At 41.3% G+C, this 14,930-nt stretch overlaps 1 protein-coding gene across 3 annotated transcripts in view; it reads left to right on the forward strand.

Annotated features, from left to right (window-relative positions):
• The window catches only part of REPS2 (RALBP1 associated Eps domain containing 2), a 97,775-nt gene that overhangs the window by 27,003 nt on the left and 55,842 nt on the right, over positions 1-14,930 (forward strand). For all 3 annotated transcript variants that reach the window (XM_048287009.1, XM_048286998.1, XM_048286990.1), the window contains exons 2-4: positions 8,929-9,052; positions 11,236-11,384; positions 12,893-13,016. In XM_048287009.1, the coding sequence (XP_048142966.1) occupies positions 8,929-9,052; positions 11,236-11,384; positions 12,893-13,016 (397 nt within the window). The remainder of the gene's footprint in view (positions 1-8,928; positions 9,053-11,235; positions 11,385-12,892; positions 13,017-14,930) is intronic.

Raw genomic sequence — 14,930 nt, forward strand, 5'->3', positions numbered from 1 at the left:
ACTTATACTGAAGCTTTTTATGATGATGTTTTAACATGAGAACAAAACAGTTGTATTGCAGAGCTTCATAAATTACTCATTTACTGAAGAGTAAGTAGCAGCAAAGAATTGATGTTTGCTTCTTCAAAGAGTAAATTAAATCCTGTCTAGCAACACCTTGTGGAATTTTCTGTAATACACATTTGTTTGGTATGAATAATACCCAAACTGAATTTTTAGTCCAAGAAAAAAAGGACACCAACCCAACCAATGGGGATTTATTTTTTTCTTCAGAAAAATCTTTAATTTCTCAGTCTGTGATATGCTGTTAAGAGACTGAAATTTAACAAAGGTAGGATAAGGATTCTCTGTATGAATTGCAAACTACAAGATTCATGCTTCTGTGCAGACTTGGAGAGTCCAGCATTTTAAATGGCTTCAAGTTCCATTATAAAATGTCAGTGTTTTTCAGGGTTTTTTTAAAAAAACCCTCATGTTTTAATCCATATCTAAATTGCAGCAATGGAGAGACAATTTTTCGTTTTATAAAAAAAGGCTTGGACAGATTGCAGAAACCTTTCCTTCAAAGGTTTGATTTTTAAGGCTGAGTTTCAAGTTACATTTAATTTCAATTTTGCCTGTGTATATACACATAGCATTTTGAATAGATTTAAAAAAAACATGCATTTTGAAATACATTGGACTAATAATGAACTCAAGCTTATAAATGAGTACCATATTTTAAGTCAGTGAAAATGTACTCTCAGGATCAAGATATGCTAATGGATACGCTGCTTGTGTAAAGTATTATTTGAAATAATTAACAACTTCATTGCTGAAGTAGTCTAAAATGCCCAAACCACAAGGATTTTGCATGATAAAAGTAGTGTTGGCCTTTAATATTCCATGATCATCCTGTATTTTCATTCCCACAGGATACTGGTGCAGCTCCTGTGCAAAACATGGCATTTCCACTTGAGCTAAAAAGCAGCTCCTCATTCACTCTCACTAGGAGTAAGATTTAGACATTATTTTCAGTTCAACCACCAGAAAATGAAAGTTTTAGGAATAGATGAGTATTTTGGTTGGCCTGGTTCCAGCCCCGGCCACATTTCAGTGTGGATATCCTGCCTCCATCAAGCTCTTGCAATATCAGTTGCTTGTGGGTTAGGGGAGTTCAGGACAATGTCTCTGCTGAGTGGACAAGAATTAGAGAGTCTGGGTTCTATTCTCTCGTGTCCTGGACCTTCTCTGTGTTATGTCCCTAGGTGTGCTCTTGAAAGAGATGAGGTGAGCAGGAAAACGAACAGAAATCCTGGGATGACTAGTGCCTTTAAAGAACTATACTTGCAATGTATAGCACATATAGTGCTAACCATCTGTAGGATGGGCTTTATGAAACTCATGGCCAAGACAATGAAATGCTCTTGGCAGTGACATGCATCAGAAGAAATTTGGATAGCCCTTGTGGGAATTTTCTGCTATTTACTTGTTTGAATGGGGCAGTGTGACAGCTCCGTGCTTGCCATTTTACTTGCTCTTACTCTCTTGCTTCCACAGTCAAGATTTGAAAAGCAGATAAAGCATCTATAACTCAGTTCTGTGTACTTTGAAAATTTCTGTGGGTTTTCAGGTTTTAACAGTGATATTTGGCAAGGCTGTGCATGCAGCATTTCAGAGAGTGGCCTGCTGAGTATCTGTCTTGCCATATCCAGATGCAAACTGATTATGTACAAAGAATGTGAAGCAGTTCAGTGAATAAGTGGATTTAGCAAATGTATGTAACAACCTCTGACCTAATGCTGTAGGCACTGTTATAATGAAAATAATTTACTTGGTGTGGCAATTACCAGATATTTCTCAGGAATGGGGCTTCTTAAACTCCCCTGTGAGACTGACATGAGATCAAAGTGTAGCTTTTCCACGTCACATGCAAGTAAATGATTGAGTAGCCTTTGTATATTAAAAAACAAAAGGTTGAGCATAGGGGATAGCATTTCTTTCAGGTATATTTCAACGGTTGTAAATACTAGCATGTATCAGCAGCCTTTATTCCCTGGCAGACTTTTTCTTGCCAACACTCCTTAATAATTGGAATCTTTTGATTATCAGTGCTGACTCACATGTCCTCATAGCTGCGTAATTCAGATCAATGTTTTTGTGACTCGTGGTATGCTGGCATTACCAGGCTTCCCACTTGAAGAGAAGTACTGGATGATTCACACGCTTGGGTTTCCTCAGGCATCCACAGCTCACTGTTCTACAAGAGAGAGGACTGGACAGACCCTTGCACTGACCAAGTGTGTCAGCCCTGCTCCAGCCCTGCTCCTGCTCACAGGCTCTTTACTGATTGAAACCACTTGTGTTACAGGTTGGGGTTACTTTTAACCTCTGCTAAGGAATCAACATTTTCTAGTATATAAAATGGTTTTACTGTTAAGCTTAATTGTTAGAGTTGTTTGAACCTGGTTTCGTGTTTGTTTGATGCAGTTCTGTCAGTGGTCAGTGGCTGCACATGTGTGCACGCACAGCGGGCCCTGAATCATGAGCCTGGTAGTTCTCGGTGTTGGCATAAAATGCCCTGCTTGGAGCTGACAGAAAAGTGTCTCCCTGTTCCCGAAGTGAAGTGCTTTCCCCCCAGATATGCAAAGGTGAGATGGAGCACCAGTGCAGGCAGATGTGAATGGTTCTGGGTTGTGGCAGGAGGAGGGAGTTTAGGGAAACCCTGATGGTGCTGTCGGCAGGCTTTTGCCTAACTCAGGGGGTTGCTCTCTGCTGCTTTTAGCACTGTCTTTGTTATGTGAAGTTGTGAAGCTTTGGCAGTTTATCTGTTGCTTGCCTTGCAATTTAAAATTAACGGTTGTCATAGGTTAGCAAGCTGGTGTTCTTAAATGTAAAGTGATGATCATGCAGAGCTTAAACCATGAGAATGTATTATAGTTAGGTCTTTAAAAATATACTATGTACGCATTGTCTTTTGTGCATAAACTAAGCTGTTTTAAATTTTGTTTTAGACATTGGAACCCTGCTTGTTCAAAATGGCTTGATTTTTAGTAAGCATTTCATGTGATGTTTAAAAAAAGTCTAAAATAGATGAAACATCTGTTTTTAAAAGACAAGATGATGGAATAAAATAAATAGTTACACTGATAGGAAGGAGCAGAGGTAAAGAACCTAATCCATGGCAAAGCCTCTTCCTATGTACATCTGGGTATGTAACACCCCAGCATGTTCCTGTTGTCTTCCCAGTCAGTAATCCTTGATGTGTTGTTTCTTACTTTGCTTTAAATATTGAAGAAATAGATGTGTAGCCCTGGGCTCCAAGTCATTTTACAAATGTCTGAACAATGATCCATTGAGAGAGAAATACCTGTTTAAGAATGTAGCAAAACTTGTCTGTAACAAGCAGATCAAAGAGTCTGTAAACACAAATTAAAAAAAAAAGAAAGGGTAAAGTGGGTCAGATGCATGACACAATTTTGAGATAAGCTGTTGATAAGCCACTGCTACAAGTATTTGTTTTTGAAACTATTATAAGCAGCTGGTTGAAGGGAGCCTTAGGTCACTCTGTGGTTGAGGTCTGAACAGTGGCATCAGAGTTGGTCGTCCTTGGGAGAGCGCTGGGTGAGGCGTGCATGGGTAGTGGCAAAAGCTTTTCAACACCTTCCCTAAAATTCAGAGGCAGTTGATAAACTGGAAAATATTTCTATGTCATCATAGATTGAGCAAGGACAAGTAAAATAGCTGTGCATTCTGGGGTTGGGCTGAGATGGAAACTGTAGCAAGAAAATTTCCTTTAACATAGGAGCCAGTGATGGTCATCTTCTTTTTCTCTCTGAATGAGGTGACTGCACTGAACTCACACGTGCTCTCACAGGGTCCCGCATGGAGGTGTGAGCACCTTTGAGCTGGGTTTGCGCATGAATGACCAGCAGTGACCATCTATGTGGCAAGTAGCAGCAGGGTGACAGAGAATGGACAAAACTGTGTGCTAGCCTGATACAGAGGCTGCCACAGCAGTGTTAATGGCTGAATGAAAAAGCAGAAGTCCCAGGTCTACCTTTGCCTTACAGGTGAAAACCTTTCCCTTGAGGCTGCAGAATGGCCATTTCAGCCTGTCCACAGGATTAGAGTATAGTTATTTCTGATTATACTTCTTTTTCTACTTACGGAAAACAATCTTTTTCTACTTACGGAAAGCAGCTCATATTCAGTTTTTGAAGTTTAGTTCTTGCAATCTGAATTAGACCTGCCCAGTGTGTTTGCGAGGTCAGTGCTCTTGGAGACTGCAGTGGAAACTTGTCTGGAGAGAGCTGGGGAGAGCTGGAACAATGTCAGATTGTGCTGGGAAAAGCTGCTTCATGTGGGATGTCTTCAAGGAGCAATTATAAAAATAACACTTGCTGTCAGCCAATAGAGCAGAGAGTGAGTGGATAAAAAGTACAAAAATCTGCTCTGTGTTCTAGTATCTGAAGATGTAGGGCTTTTCTATTAGAAGTTTGCATGGAACACAGTAGTTTAAAACAGCAACTCTTCTGAACAGAACATTTCAGATTTTAAGATTTATGAATCAGAGATTTGTTTTTTAATAATTGCTAAAAAGTATATATTTTTACAACCATAGAAAAACTTCTGACCTGTCAGAAGGCGTGTAGGCTTACAGATTTTGCTCTTTCTCTCCTTCTTATGGATGTTTGGTAGGGAACGTGGTGCAATTCCTCTACAGAACAAGTGTGTTAAGGCTACCTGCTGAAAATGCATTTTCCACTCAGCATAGTGTTCTTGCCTCACAAACCATTGAACAGGGCAATTTTCCATGACTGGAATACTGCTGCAGGCCACCTGATCAGGAGAAGGAGTCGATGAGGCCTTCTACAGACAGCTGGAAGTACCCTCATGATCACAAGCCTTCACCACTTTCTTCAACCACTCTGGTATCTTCTGGGAAGACAGCATAGCTGGGCACACCGGCCAGGAGAGTCCTGCAGAGCTATCAAAAACTATCCTGGTGATAGTTTTTGACAAAAGTGATGGAGAAGCCAGCATGGAGAGGTGTGATGCTAGATCTTGTACTAACAAACAAAGAAGGACTGGTTTGGGATGTGAAGGTTGTGGGCAGTGACCATGACATGGTGGATTTCAGGATCCTGCGTGGAGGAAGCAGGGCGAAAAGTAGGGTCCCAGCCCTGGATTTCAGGAGAGCTGACTTTGGCCTCTTCAGGGAGGAATCCCATGGGTTAGGGCTCTAGAAGGTATGGGGTGAGTCCAAGTGGTTAAAGTTCAAGCATCACTGCTCCAAAGATGACCAGGAGACTGGAGCATCTCTTAGGAGGGGACTGAGGCACCTGGACCTGTTTAGCCTGAAGAAGATGGAGAGGGCATTTTATCAATGTAGGTAAGTATCTGAAGGGAGGTGTCAAGAGGATGGAGCCAGGCTTCTTGGTTGTGCCTCGTAACAGGACAAGGGGCAACAGGGACAAAGGAAAACACAGGAAGTTCCATCTGAATATGAGGAAAACCTCTTTACTGTGAGAATGGCAGAGAACTGGAACATCTCCTTCTCTGGACATATTTGAAACGTTCCTGGGCACAATCCTGTACAACCAGCTCTAGGTGATCCTGTGTTAGCAAGGAGATTGGACCTAGAGGATCTCCAGAGGTCAGTCACTTCCAACCCCAGCCATTCTGTGATTCTGTGTGATTTTTGGACTAATTCTGTTTATCATCCTGAGGTTAGATTTGGCAAGCAACATCTGTAACCTACCACCATGAAAAAATTATTTCCAATACACTCTTCATTACACTTTCCTTAAAAATTTTGCTGTCACTGGAGGATTACAGTTTTCTGCTGGAGAATTAAAAGAAAAATTGTAATGTAAATTGACAGCCTTAAAATGCCTTGAAATATCAAGGCATGCAAGTTGTTTTGATTTATATGTGTGCCTGTTCAGCAGTGCACAAGCAGAAAATACCAGTTCTTTCCTTGCTGGCTTGCTGAAAAGCATGCAGCCCAAACTGACAACAGTTTTAAGGATTTAAATGAAAAATTACCATATCACATTCATATGCAGTGTCTTTAATTTGGATGGATCTTGGAGACTCCTAATAGTGTCTCATACAAAGTAGCTTAATTTCAGAATTGCATATCACTAAGTGTAATCTGCCCATCAAAAAGCTATGTGCACTGACCCTGTGAAAGGTAAAACCAGGAAACAAAAAAATAGTACAGTGTTCAGTTTAAGCTGCTGGGGAAATTTGAGTAGGCAGCATGTTCTGAGGATTTACTTTTGGATAAAGGCTAATCTGCCACTAACCTCTGTGGTTGCTGGTTCTGTTGGCACTTCTGAGCAGGGTCCTGATGCAGACAGTGTGAAATGCTGGCTGGAAGGAACCCAAGACCATCTCCTTTAACTGGAGAAGGAACCTGATGAGAGTAAATACCTGTACCTGCAATTAATCTGTATAAATACCCTTAATTAATTGTGTAATAAATTTGACTACTCTGTCAGCTTCCATCTTTTGCTTGGAACCATTAACAAAGAACTCAGAGTCTGGTTGCGCAAATAACAGAGAAGCTTGTGTCTACAAAATTTATTTCTATTGTTATCATCAAAAAGCAAAATTACAGAGAGGCAGTTTCAGGTTGGTTGGCTGTATGTGTGCTTGAGAAACATCACTGTATTTTGAGGGATGGTATATCCTTGCTAAAAATTTTTAGTCTGCTTGTTCAGAATAAAATGTTCATGTTTCCATATGAGGAGCAAGCAGAGCATTTGCAGCATTAAACAGCCTTAATATTTCAAAGTATAGAAAGTATATGGAAAGTTAACTCTTCGGGAAGATAGTAGCATCTATGTGAAAGTCCAAGCTGCTCAATATTGCCTTTTTCCAGCAGCCAGCGAGAGGAAACACATCATGGAAATGGTGTTGCTCGGTGTCAGCAAGCATAGGCACAACAGGAAGCGTAGCCATGACAGGAAAAGAGCCCAAGAGGAGAAAAATCCCTATGGGGTACATCCCGGGACACCCAGGGGCTTTGTGTGCCATTTCTGCCTCACAGCAGGGGCCATCCCAGGCACTGCCCATGGGTCACACAGGAGCTGAGCACCCATGGCCTCCACGGGAGGGCCTGGCTGCCAGTGGGTGCCCAGCTTTTGCCAACTGCTTGGTTCAGCGCTGGCATTTTTTTAACAAACGTCTCCCATAACAGACCAGAGCTGTGAACTCAGATTGAATTTCAGCTTGGTTGTGCCTCTTCTCCATCTGCTTCTCCCTAGGCTGTTGGATAAGCTGATGGCTTCTCACATACCTGCCATAGCAGCGTTGTCCCCAGAGCTGCCAGAGCCTGGTGTGCCTGGGAGGTTGTGCCCATGGGGAGCAGTCTGAAGTGCAGCTGCTGTGCATGTTCTGTGTCTGGGGTCCAGTGCAGTCGCCTGTGCTCCACACCACTGCACCAGGCAGAGCCAGGGCTGCTTGCTGGGGAAGGACCATGCAGGAGCGGGTGGTATGGGCAGTGAGACTGAGTGAATTGGGAGCATCCAGGGACAAGGGGAAGAATGCTGCTTTGAAGCTCAGAAAGGGTACCAGTAGTGTGCCCAGACATCCATCTGGGGCGCATCCCAAGTGCCTTGCTTTCCCGCCGGAAAATAAAATAAGCAAGGCCAGTGATAGAGGGAAGGGCAGAATAAAAAAGGCCAGAGTAACTAAAGAAAACAGCAGAGGAAAGAGAATGGCAAATACTGCTGGTTAATTGAAGCTGTCCTTATACAGAGACTCAATCTTGCTTTTCATCAAGCAGTAAGATAAAAAAACTATTTGATGTATCTTGTGACCAAGTCTGAAACCTGTAGGAAGAGAAAGTAGCGAGAGCTCATTCAGCTCAAAGCAGAGGCCACATCCAGAGAATAAAGGGCTTGCTTGAAGACATTTGTCTTTGATTAGAAAGAATTACCATTCCAAAACATTTGATTTTTTTCAGTAATTGTTTGACCTGACATTTTCCCACTGTGTATGTACGTGTATATATACATATAAAAATAAATCAGAAAAAATAGACTATTCAGTTGTGCTGTTTGCTTATATGCAACATAATACTTTCTGTCATGCTGTTGTAGCTTGGGAGCCAATCCACGAATGTGGCTTTTCTGAAGCAGCCCTTGCCCATGGAGAACTGTCACAGAGACTGCACCTTGCCAGCCAGGAGACATTGCTAATCTAGGTGTATTTTCAGGAAAACAATTTGAGATTTCCTTTTATGTCTGGGGCAAATAGGCTTTGTTCTAACCCCAGTGCCTGTCTGAGGTTTGTTTGTGAACATCTGGGAGCTCCAGCCACGGGAGAACTGGCGCTCGTGCTTAAAACCTTCTGATACCTGTTGTTTGTTTGGGCGTTGTCTGAGTGTGTGAACATGGTGCTCTTTGCTTCATAAAAGTGGCAGAGTGAAGCAAATAACAAAGTTAAATTTCAGTGCTGAGACCATGGTAATTTTTCACACAAGAAATAGTGTTTGCTCAAGTGGTGTGCTGGGGTCTTTTATTTTGTTTATGTTCCAATAATGGTAGTTACCTGAACTGTTGTTGTTAGGGCTAACATTAAGTACAATTTTCTAAAGATATCACAGCTTCTGTGGTGGAAATGTTTTACTAGACAGGGTACTTCAGAAATTCTCGTTTCACCTGCGGTTAAAATCTTACATAGTATGAAAACCCCTAACTTGCTTAAGGATGGCAATGTTAACTAGCAGTGCTTCTGAAAAGCATAGCAACTACCAATCTGTCTCTGGTGTACTAATGTTCTGAGTTGAAACAAATATGCGTAGTAGAAAACTTCAAATACAACAAGCGTTTTGTGGGGGTTTTTTAAGAGTTTTTTCTTTGTTTGTGTAGAGATGTTGACATCTCCTGGAAGAGTGAAATGCATTTAACCGACAATGTGTCTCTTCTCTCTTAGATTACAGAAGTTTGTGGAGCCAAGCGCGTGGGTTATTTTGGTCCTGCTCAATTTTATATTGCTTTGAAGTTAATTGCAGCAGCACAGTCAGGGTTCCCAGTACGGATTGAGAGCATTAAGAATGGTAAGTAGCAAATTTTGCTTGCAGTGCTATGCACTTGTTTCTCACTTTCTTTAATGCTTGTCAGCTCTCCATGGTGGTAAACTCTTTCTTCTTATGTTTCTATCAACAATTTTAAGGAGCAGAGAAAGAGTGGAAGGTAATGTTACTTGCACTACGTGAGTGGTAGAAAATTTCAGTGAATTACATATATGGCAGATCTGTGATGACATCCACCTCTGGAAAAGGCATTACAAAGGAATGGCAGGAATGACAGATGATCAGTGTGGGAGAGGCATTTCTCTCTCGCCTTCAGCCTCTAGTCTTGACAGCTGTCCAGAGTAAGAGCTGATAGGTGCTTTGGGTGGAGGCACATGGTGGGGGACATGGGCAGGTCAAGAAGTCTCTCTTTGCAGGGCAGATTGTAACACTTGTCTGCTTCAGCAAATAATCCCACTGAAATAAACGGGTAATGCTGATAAAATCATAGTGCTTACTGTGAATAGGTATGAAAATGTGTATTAGATGTATTTTAAAACAGCTTTATTCTTCCCGATGAATTGACAGTAATATTAAATGTACCATTTTTTGTGGAGAAGAAGGCTTTTTGAAAGAGTCTTATCTAACTCAAGCGATGAAGAGAGGAAGCAGGTCCCTTCAGCTGTGAAACCTTGATAGCACCTTGGAGGGAACTCTGTGTTCTTGCCCTGGTGATGCACACTCTGCCTCAGCAGAGCTTGGGCTTCAAAACACAGGGCTTTTTGCTTGAGCTTGAACAGGTTTGAACCCTTAGCTCCCATATCCCAGGTGGGCATTCAAGCCATGTCCTGAGGCTGTGCTTGCACCATCTCAATGGATGGAGGAGCAATGCAACCGGCTGCTAGATCAGAGAGAAGGCCGGAAAGGCAGGACCTACTCACAGTCCTGCAATCAGGTCACTGCTCCCAGCATAGCTGTCCCTGGTAAGGGCAACGAAATGTCAGATTCATGTGTGTTGCAAGGCACAGGGAGATGGTTCCCAGCTCTGCCCCATCCCAGGGAGGGAAGGCCAGAATGACAAGCACATGCTGACCTGTGTACGCTGAGCTCCCACGGTGCAGAGCTCCTGACCAAGTGGAGGGGATCAGATGCAGCTGGCACAGTTTGGTTCATTGCCTTGCTGGAACAGGACTTTGAATCAAGGGTGAAGAGGAGTGGATTTGTCTGTCAGTTTTCCTTACAGACAGTTTGTGCACTCTCTCTTGCATTGCTGTCCTTTTTAAAGATGTTAATTAAAAAGAAAAAAAAAAACCAAACCAACAAAAAACTCTCAACAAACTAAATTAGAAATCTGAACTGAGATTTACTCGGTTTTACAAGTTCAGCATATGCAAATAATCCACAAATCTGAGTGAAAACAGGTACTTGCAGTCCTTGTATTGATATCCTGCTGACTTACTGTTTCAGTACAATTTCTGTACAACTGCTTCCAGTGCTAATTACTTTTTTTCTAGAAAATATATGAGTGCCTTTAGAATGGGGTGAGTAGTGTACCAAACTGCAATTGATTCTTTTTCTTCGTGGTTATGGATGAATGGCTTTGCTTGGTTTTGAGCATTCTGTTAATTTTAATTGTATTGATCTTGTAGGGTGACTGTGCTCAAAAATAAATGGTGTTTCTGCAAAATAATTGAGAATTGTCTTAAAGAGTGACAAAGTGTCACTCTCTTGCTCTGCACAGCAGATGCAACATGGGACCTTTTGACACAGCTGTCTCTCTAGGCCTTGGTGTGATCCCTGAACCCTACCATTTTTGATTTGTTCCTTTTATGATGGCAGCATTAAGCGTACTGTGATCCTGACTGATTAATTCATCCGTCCCGCAGTTTCTGTGGGAAACTATTCTTTTCATTACAGGCAAGGTTTTGAAGGCAGGAAATGAGTTTGCTGCTTGCTTTAATAACATGCACAAGGCTTATTTCTTTCTCTTTCTCTTTGCATGAAGAGATTATATATTAAGCTAGTGAATGTAGCTTTGTGTAACATTCACATTTTTATTAAGACATAAAATAATCAAAGGAGTCCCACACTTAAAAATGTTACAAAATATAAGTAGCAGTCTTTTATAGATAAACTTTTCATTGGTTTTACAAGACGATACTGCTTAAATGTTCTGTAGTCTTCTTATGTCTGTAGTCTAAATTGAATTTTTCTCTCTCTTCATAAAGAGTTGCCTCTGCCGCGATTTATGGCGCTGAAAAATGACACTGAAGTACGATATGAGACTCCAGCAGAATTCCACGGAGTTAAATTTCAGGTTCCACATGCAATTTTGGAAAAAAATTCTTACAAAAGAACAGATGAAGGGGACAAACAGGTAACAGGCTTGTCTCCTTCAGGCCAACATGTCATTATGCATCCTCCTTTTGGGTCCAGTCCTGTAAATGATTACACTCACAGGGGCTTATTCAATTTTCCAATACTAGGCAGGAGATGAACTCCTGATGTGCAAATAATCCCCATCACGCTTGTATTCTGGTTTTGATGCATCCCAGTTGCTTCCCTGAAGAAAATTCTCTGTATGAGCTAGTATAAAGCTGTCAGCCCTGTAATATTCTGTGTAAGTTCTTTCAGTGTTGTCCTCCTACTTAATCCAGCACTGTTTCTTGGAGAGGAGTAAGCAAAAGCAGCAAAGAGAAATCTGTCTGTGAAACAGAACAGGAAAGTGAGTGATTTCCCATGGCCAATATGGTTCTTAGTCACTCTAGAAATACTCAATTGGAGATGAGGTATTGAATCATGAGCCGCTATTTTTGGGTGGGGTAAGGCCCCCAAATTTTTTTTCATTTCTCTCTGCCCAAGGAATAGTCCAGAAGAAATCTGCTCTTCTTTTGTCCTGAGTGAAACATTGTCCCAGCATCTGTTGTTCTGAGATGCCAGTTTCATAAAGCATCCAAGGGACATTCGTATTACCTGTGTTTAGGAGAGTAGAGAGCACTTGTTCAGATACAAGAAGCTTCACAGTGCCACATAATTTTCATAAAGACTGATTTGCATAATTTTCCCCAGGCTTGACACCTTCTCCTCTGGTACTGTATCAGGTCATGTTGTAAGTGCCTGATGGAAGCACTTTTATCTTCCCAAAACACGTGCTCACGTTTATCACACGGTGCGTTGGCATCAGTAACAGCATTCCCAGCCTGAGGTCAGCCAGCAGGAGCAAGCTGATGACAAGATACACAGGTGGAATAACAGGATGAGGAAGATGAGCATGTATGCCTGTCTCTCTGTGTACTGACACCAGGGCAGAACACTGCCCTCAAACCCCTGGCTCCATCTGGGTTATCTGTGTTGTGTTGTATTTTCCTCTTTATTTGGTAAAACCTTTCAGGCTTATATCCTTTTCTCAAGCAATCTCAGTAAGTCAAAGGAAAGAGAAAGCTTACCCAGTGACCCTACAGATCAACAGTGTTTAAAATACTGATTCAGAGATATAGTTTAATTTTTTTGTACATTTTTTTTGTACAAAAAATGATCTCCCACAAAGAATGCACTCACACTATGTAAATTTAAAGCTATCCACTCACATTGAGCCTTCTACATATACTACTTCTGGCACCTTTGGAAGTAAAATATATTGAGTGGATCATTGTAAAGCTTTGCTATAGTACTGCCATGCTTTACCCCTTAAAGGCTCAGTACCAAATCCTGTCTTGTCTGTTTTAAGCCTTTTCTTGGAAATAAAGGGCCTAAGGACGCTGCAGTGTTGGTTTCTTGTTTGTCCATCGTCTTGTATGCACTTGGACCACTTTGCAGCATTACTTGGTTATTTCTTACAATTTTTGTCTCAGAAGTGTGTTTTATGTTGGTATGTTTTTGAAATAGGAACCCAAGTCTCCTCCGATGTCTCCAATTTGCTCACCTCCTGCTTCTCCGTCTACCTACCAGAGAATACCCCTAAGTTATGGATATGGTAAAGCAAGAAGTGGGCTGGAGCAGCAGCATGGAGGTAGGATAAAAATGGCAATACACATTGTATTAATATATTTTTTCTTTTTTTTTTCCCTTATCAGAAGTATCCAAATTCTAAATGCAAGTGACAATCAGCCTAATGATTTTAAAATTCAATTAGACTTGTGTTTTGGAAAATTATTTGATCAATTTATTTTGATTGTTCAATCCTGTCTTCCTCTTCCCTTTCTATTAAATTAGATTTATGTGTGACTGCTCACAAATGCTAATACCTAATCTCTGACAAGACTACATGCAATATACCCCAGTGTCAGAGAACCTGCAAATATTGTCAGAGTGCACGATGGTTTTGGTTTCATTAGAGGGGGAGAAAAGCCTGCTCCCAATTTCAGTAGCCGCATATTAATTTTCAGATTGGAAGCAAACCTTCCTTTGCAGGAAAGGATAATAATATCTCTGTTTTTGTAACAGAAATAATGGTAGGATGAGAGTATAAAAGCAGCCCCACAGTGTAACTTAGGCAATTCAGACAAATACGAGGCACTGCATAGATGTTCTCTCCTTCATTTTGATGCCATTTGAGTAGGAGGCAAAACATTCAGATTTTAATAAGAGGCTAATGGGGCAGAATACAGTTTAACTATGGCTTTACAAGTTCATTTTAACAGTAAAGCACCTGTGCTCTCATAATTGCAACATGTGGTGACCAAGTTGGTGGCAATAGTAGGCACTGGTGTATGCCATCATCCCTCTTGCTTTACATTAGTGTGTTTGCAGTGAGTGAAGAGTGAAGCACGCTAGTAATTCAGCTTTTGTCCTTATTTATAAATGAGTGAAAAAAGAGCTATTCAACATGTTGAAACTCAGTACACCTGTGATAAGGATGTGTTTGACGCTATAAAGTGGCCTCCACCTGAAAATTGTACCAATACTGAGTCACAGGCATTCCCCTGCTGCTTAGGTAAACTGCAGCTTGTTCAGAGGCAGGATTAATTCTGAAACAAGCACACTAGTGTGGTTGTTTTCTGGTACAATGCATGTTCTGCCCCAGTGAAGAGGACACGTGGCAAAGAGGCCACACTGTGGTGAGCCAGGAAGGGTGCATCCGTCGGGATCGGCTGACCAGGTACCTGTCAGGTGCTCTGCTGGTTTCTGGGACTCTGTCCCAGATCTGTCAGTGCTATGAGGGAGTATTTTGGGTGTTGGGGTTTTTTTTTTTCCTTCTGAATTTGGTTGCAAATATAACTTCCGTGAAATTTCTCATGGACTCAGCAGCCATGCAAAGTGAGCAGGGACAGCAGTGTCCAGTCCAGCTGCCAACTTCTTCCAAAATTAATTATGTTAAATAATTAATTTTGGAAGAAGTTGGCAGCTGGACTGGACACTGCTGTCCCTGCTCACTTTGCATAGCTCAAATTTTCAAGGGAATAAAATTGCTCAAATTTTCATTTCATTGCTCAAATTTTCAAGGTAATAAAATCTTAGAGGTATAGAACAATGGTTATTTTTCAGAAAGGATTTCTTCCTGTTTTCCAGAACAGTGATCTGTCCTATTTTAATCCTGCTGGGAATACTTCAGCCAAACATGTTCTCAATGGCAGTGAGCAGTTAACATTTTATGGCCTGTGCTGTACCAAGTGCCAGGCCTAATGCAAGACCTGCTGGTTCTTCCTGTACGTGACTGTGTACATTTTTCTTTATAGTTTTGGAGGTTTTTCGTGCTAGCAAGCACACAGCAATGTGGCTTCATGCTTAAATGTCCCCTCTGAGGGCATCTAAATGTATCCCACGTTCCACCTTCCTTCCTTTTCTTTTTTTAATCTGAAATTAGTAGTTACTTGTGCAGGAATAAAAATAGATACGTATACAGGATAGGAACCCTTAGGAAAACAAGGGGGTTAGGGATATAATTTTTAAGGTCTTCCTGAGCTCAAAATTTTTAAGATTTCTT

Source organism: Corvus hawaiiensis, chromosome 2, assembly GCF_020740725.1.
Source record: "Corvus hawaiiensis isolate bCorHaw1 chromosome 2, bCorHaw1.pri.cur, whole genome shotgun sequence".
Lineage (NCBI taxonomy): Eukaryota > Metazoa > Chordata > Aves > Passeriformes > Corvidae > Corvus > Corvus hawaiiensis.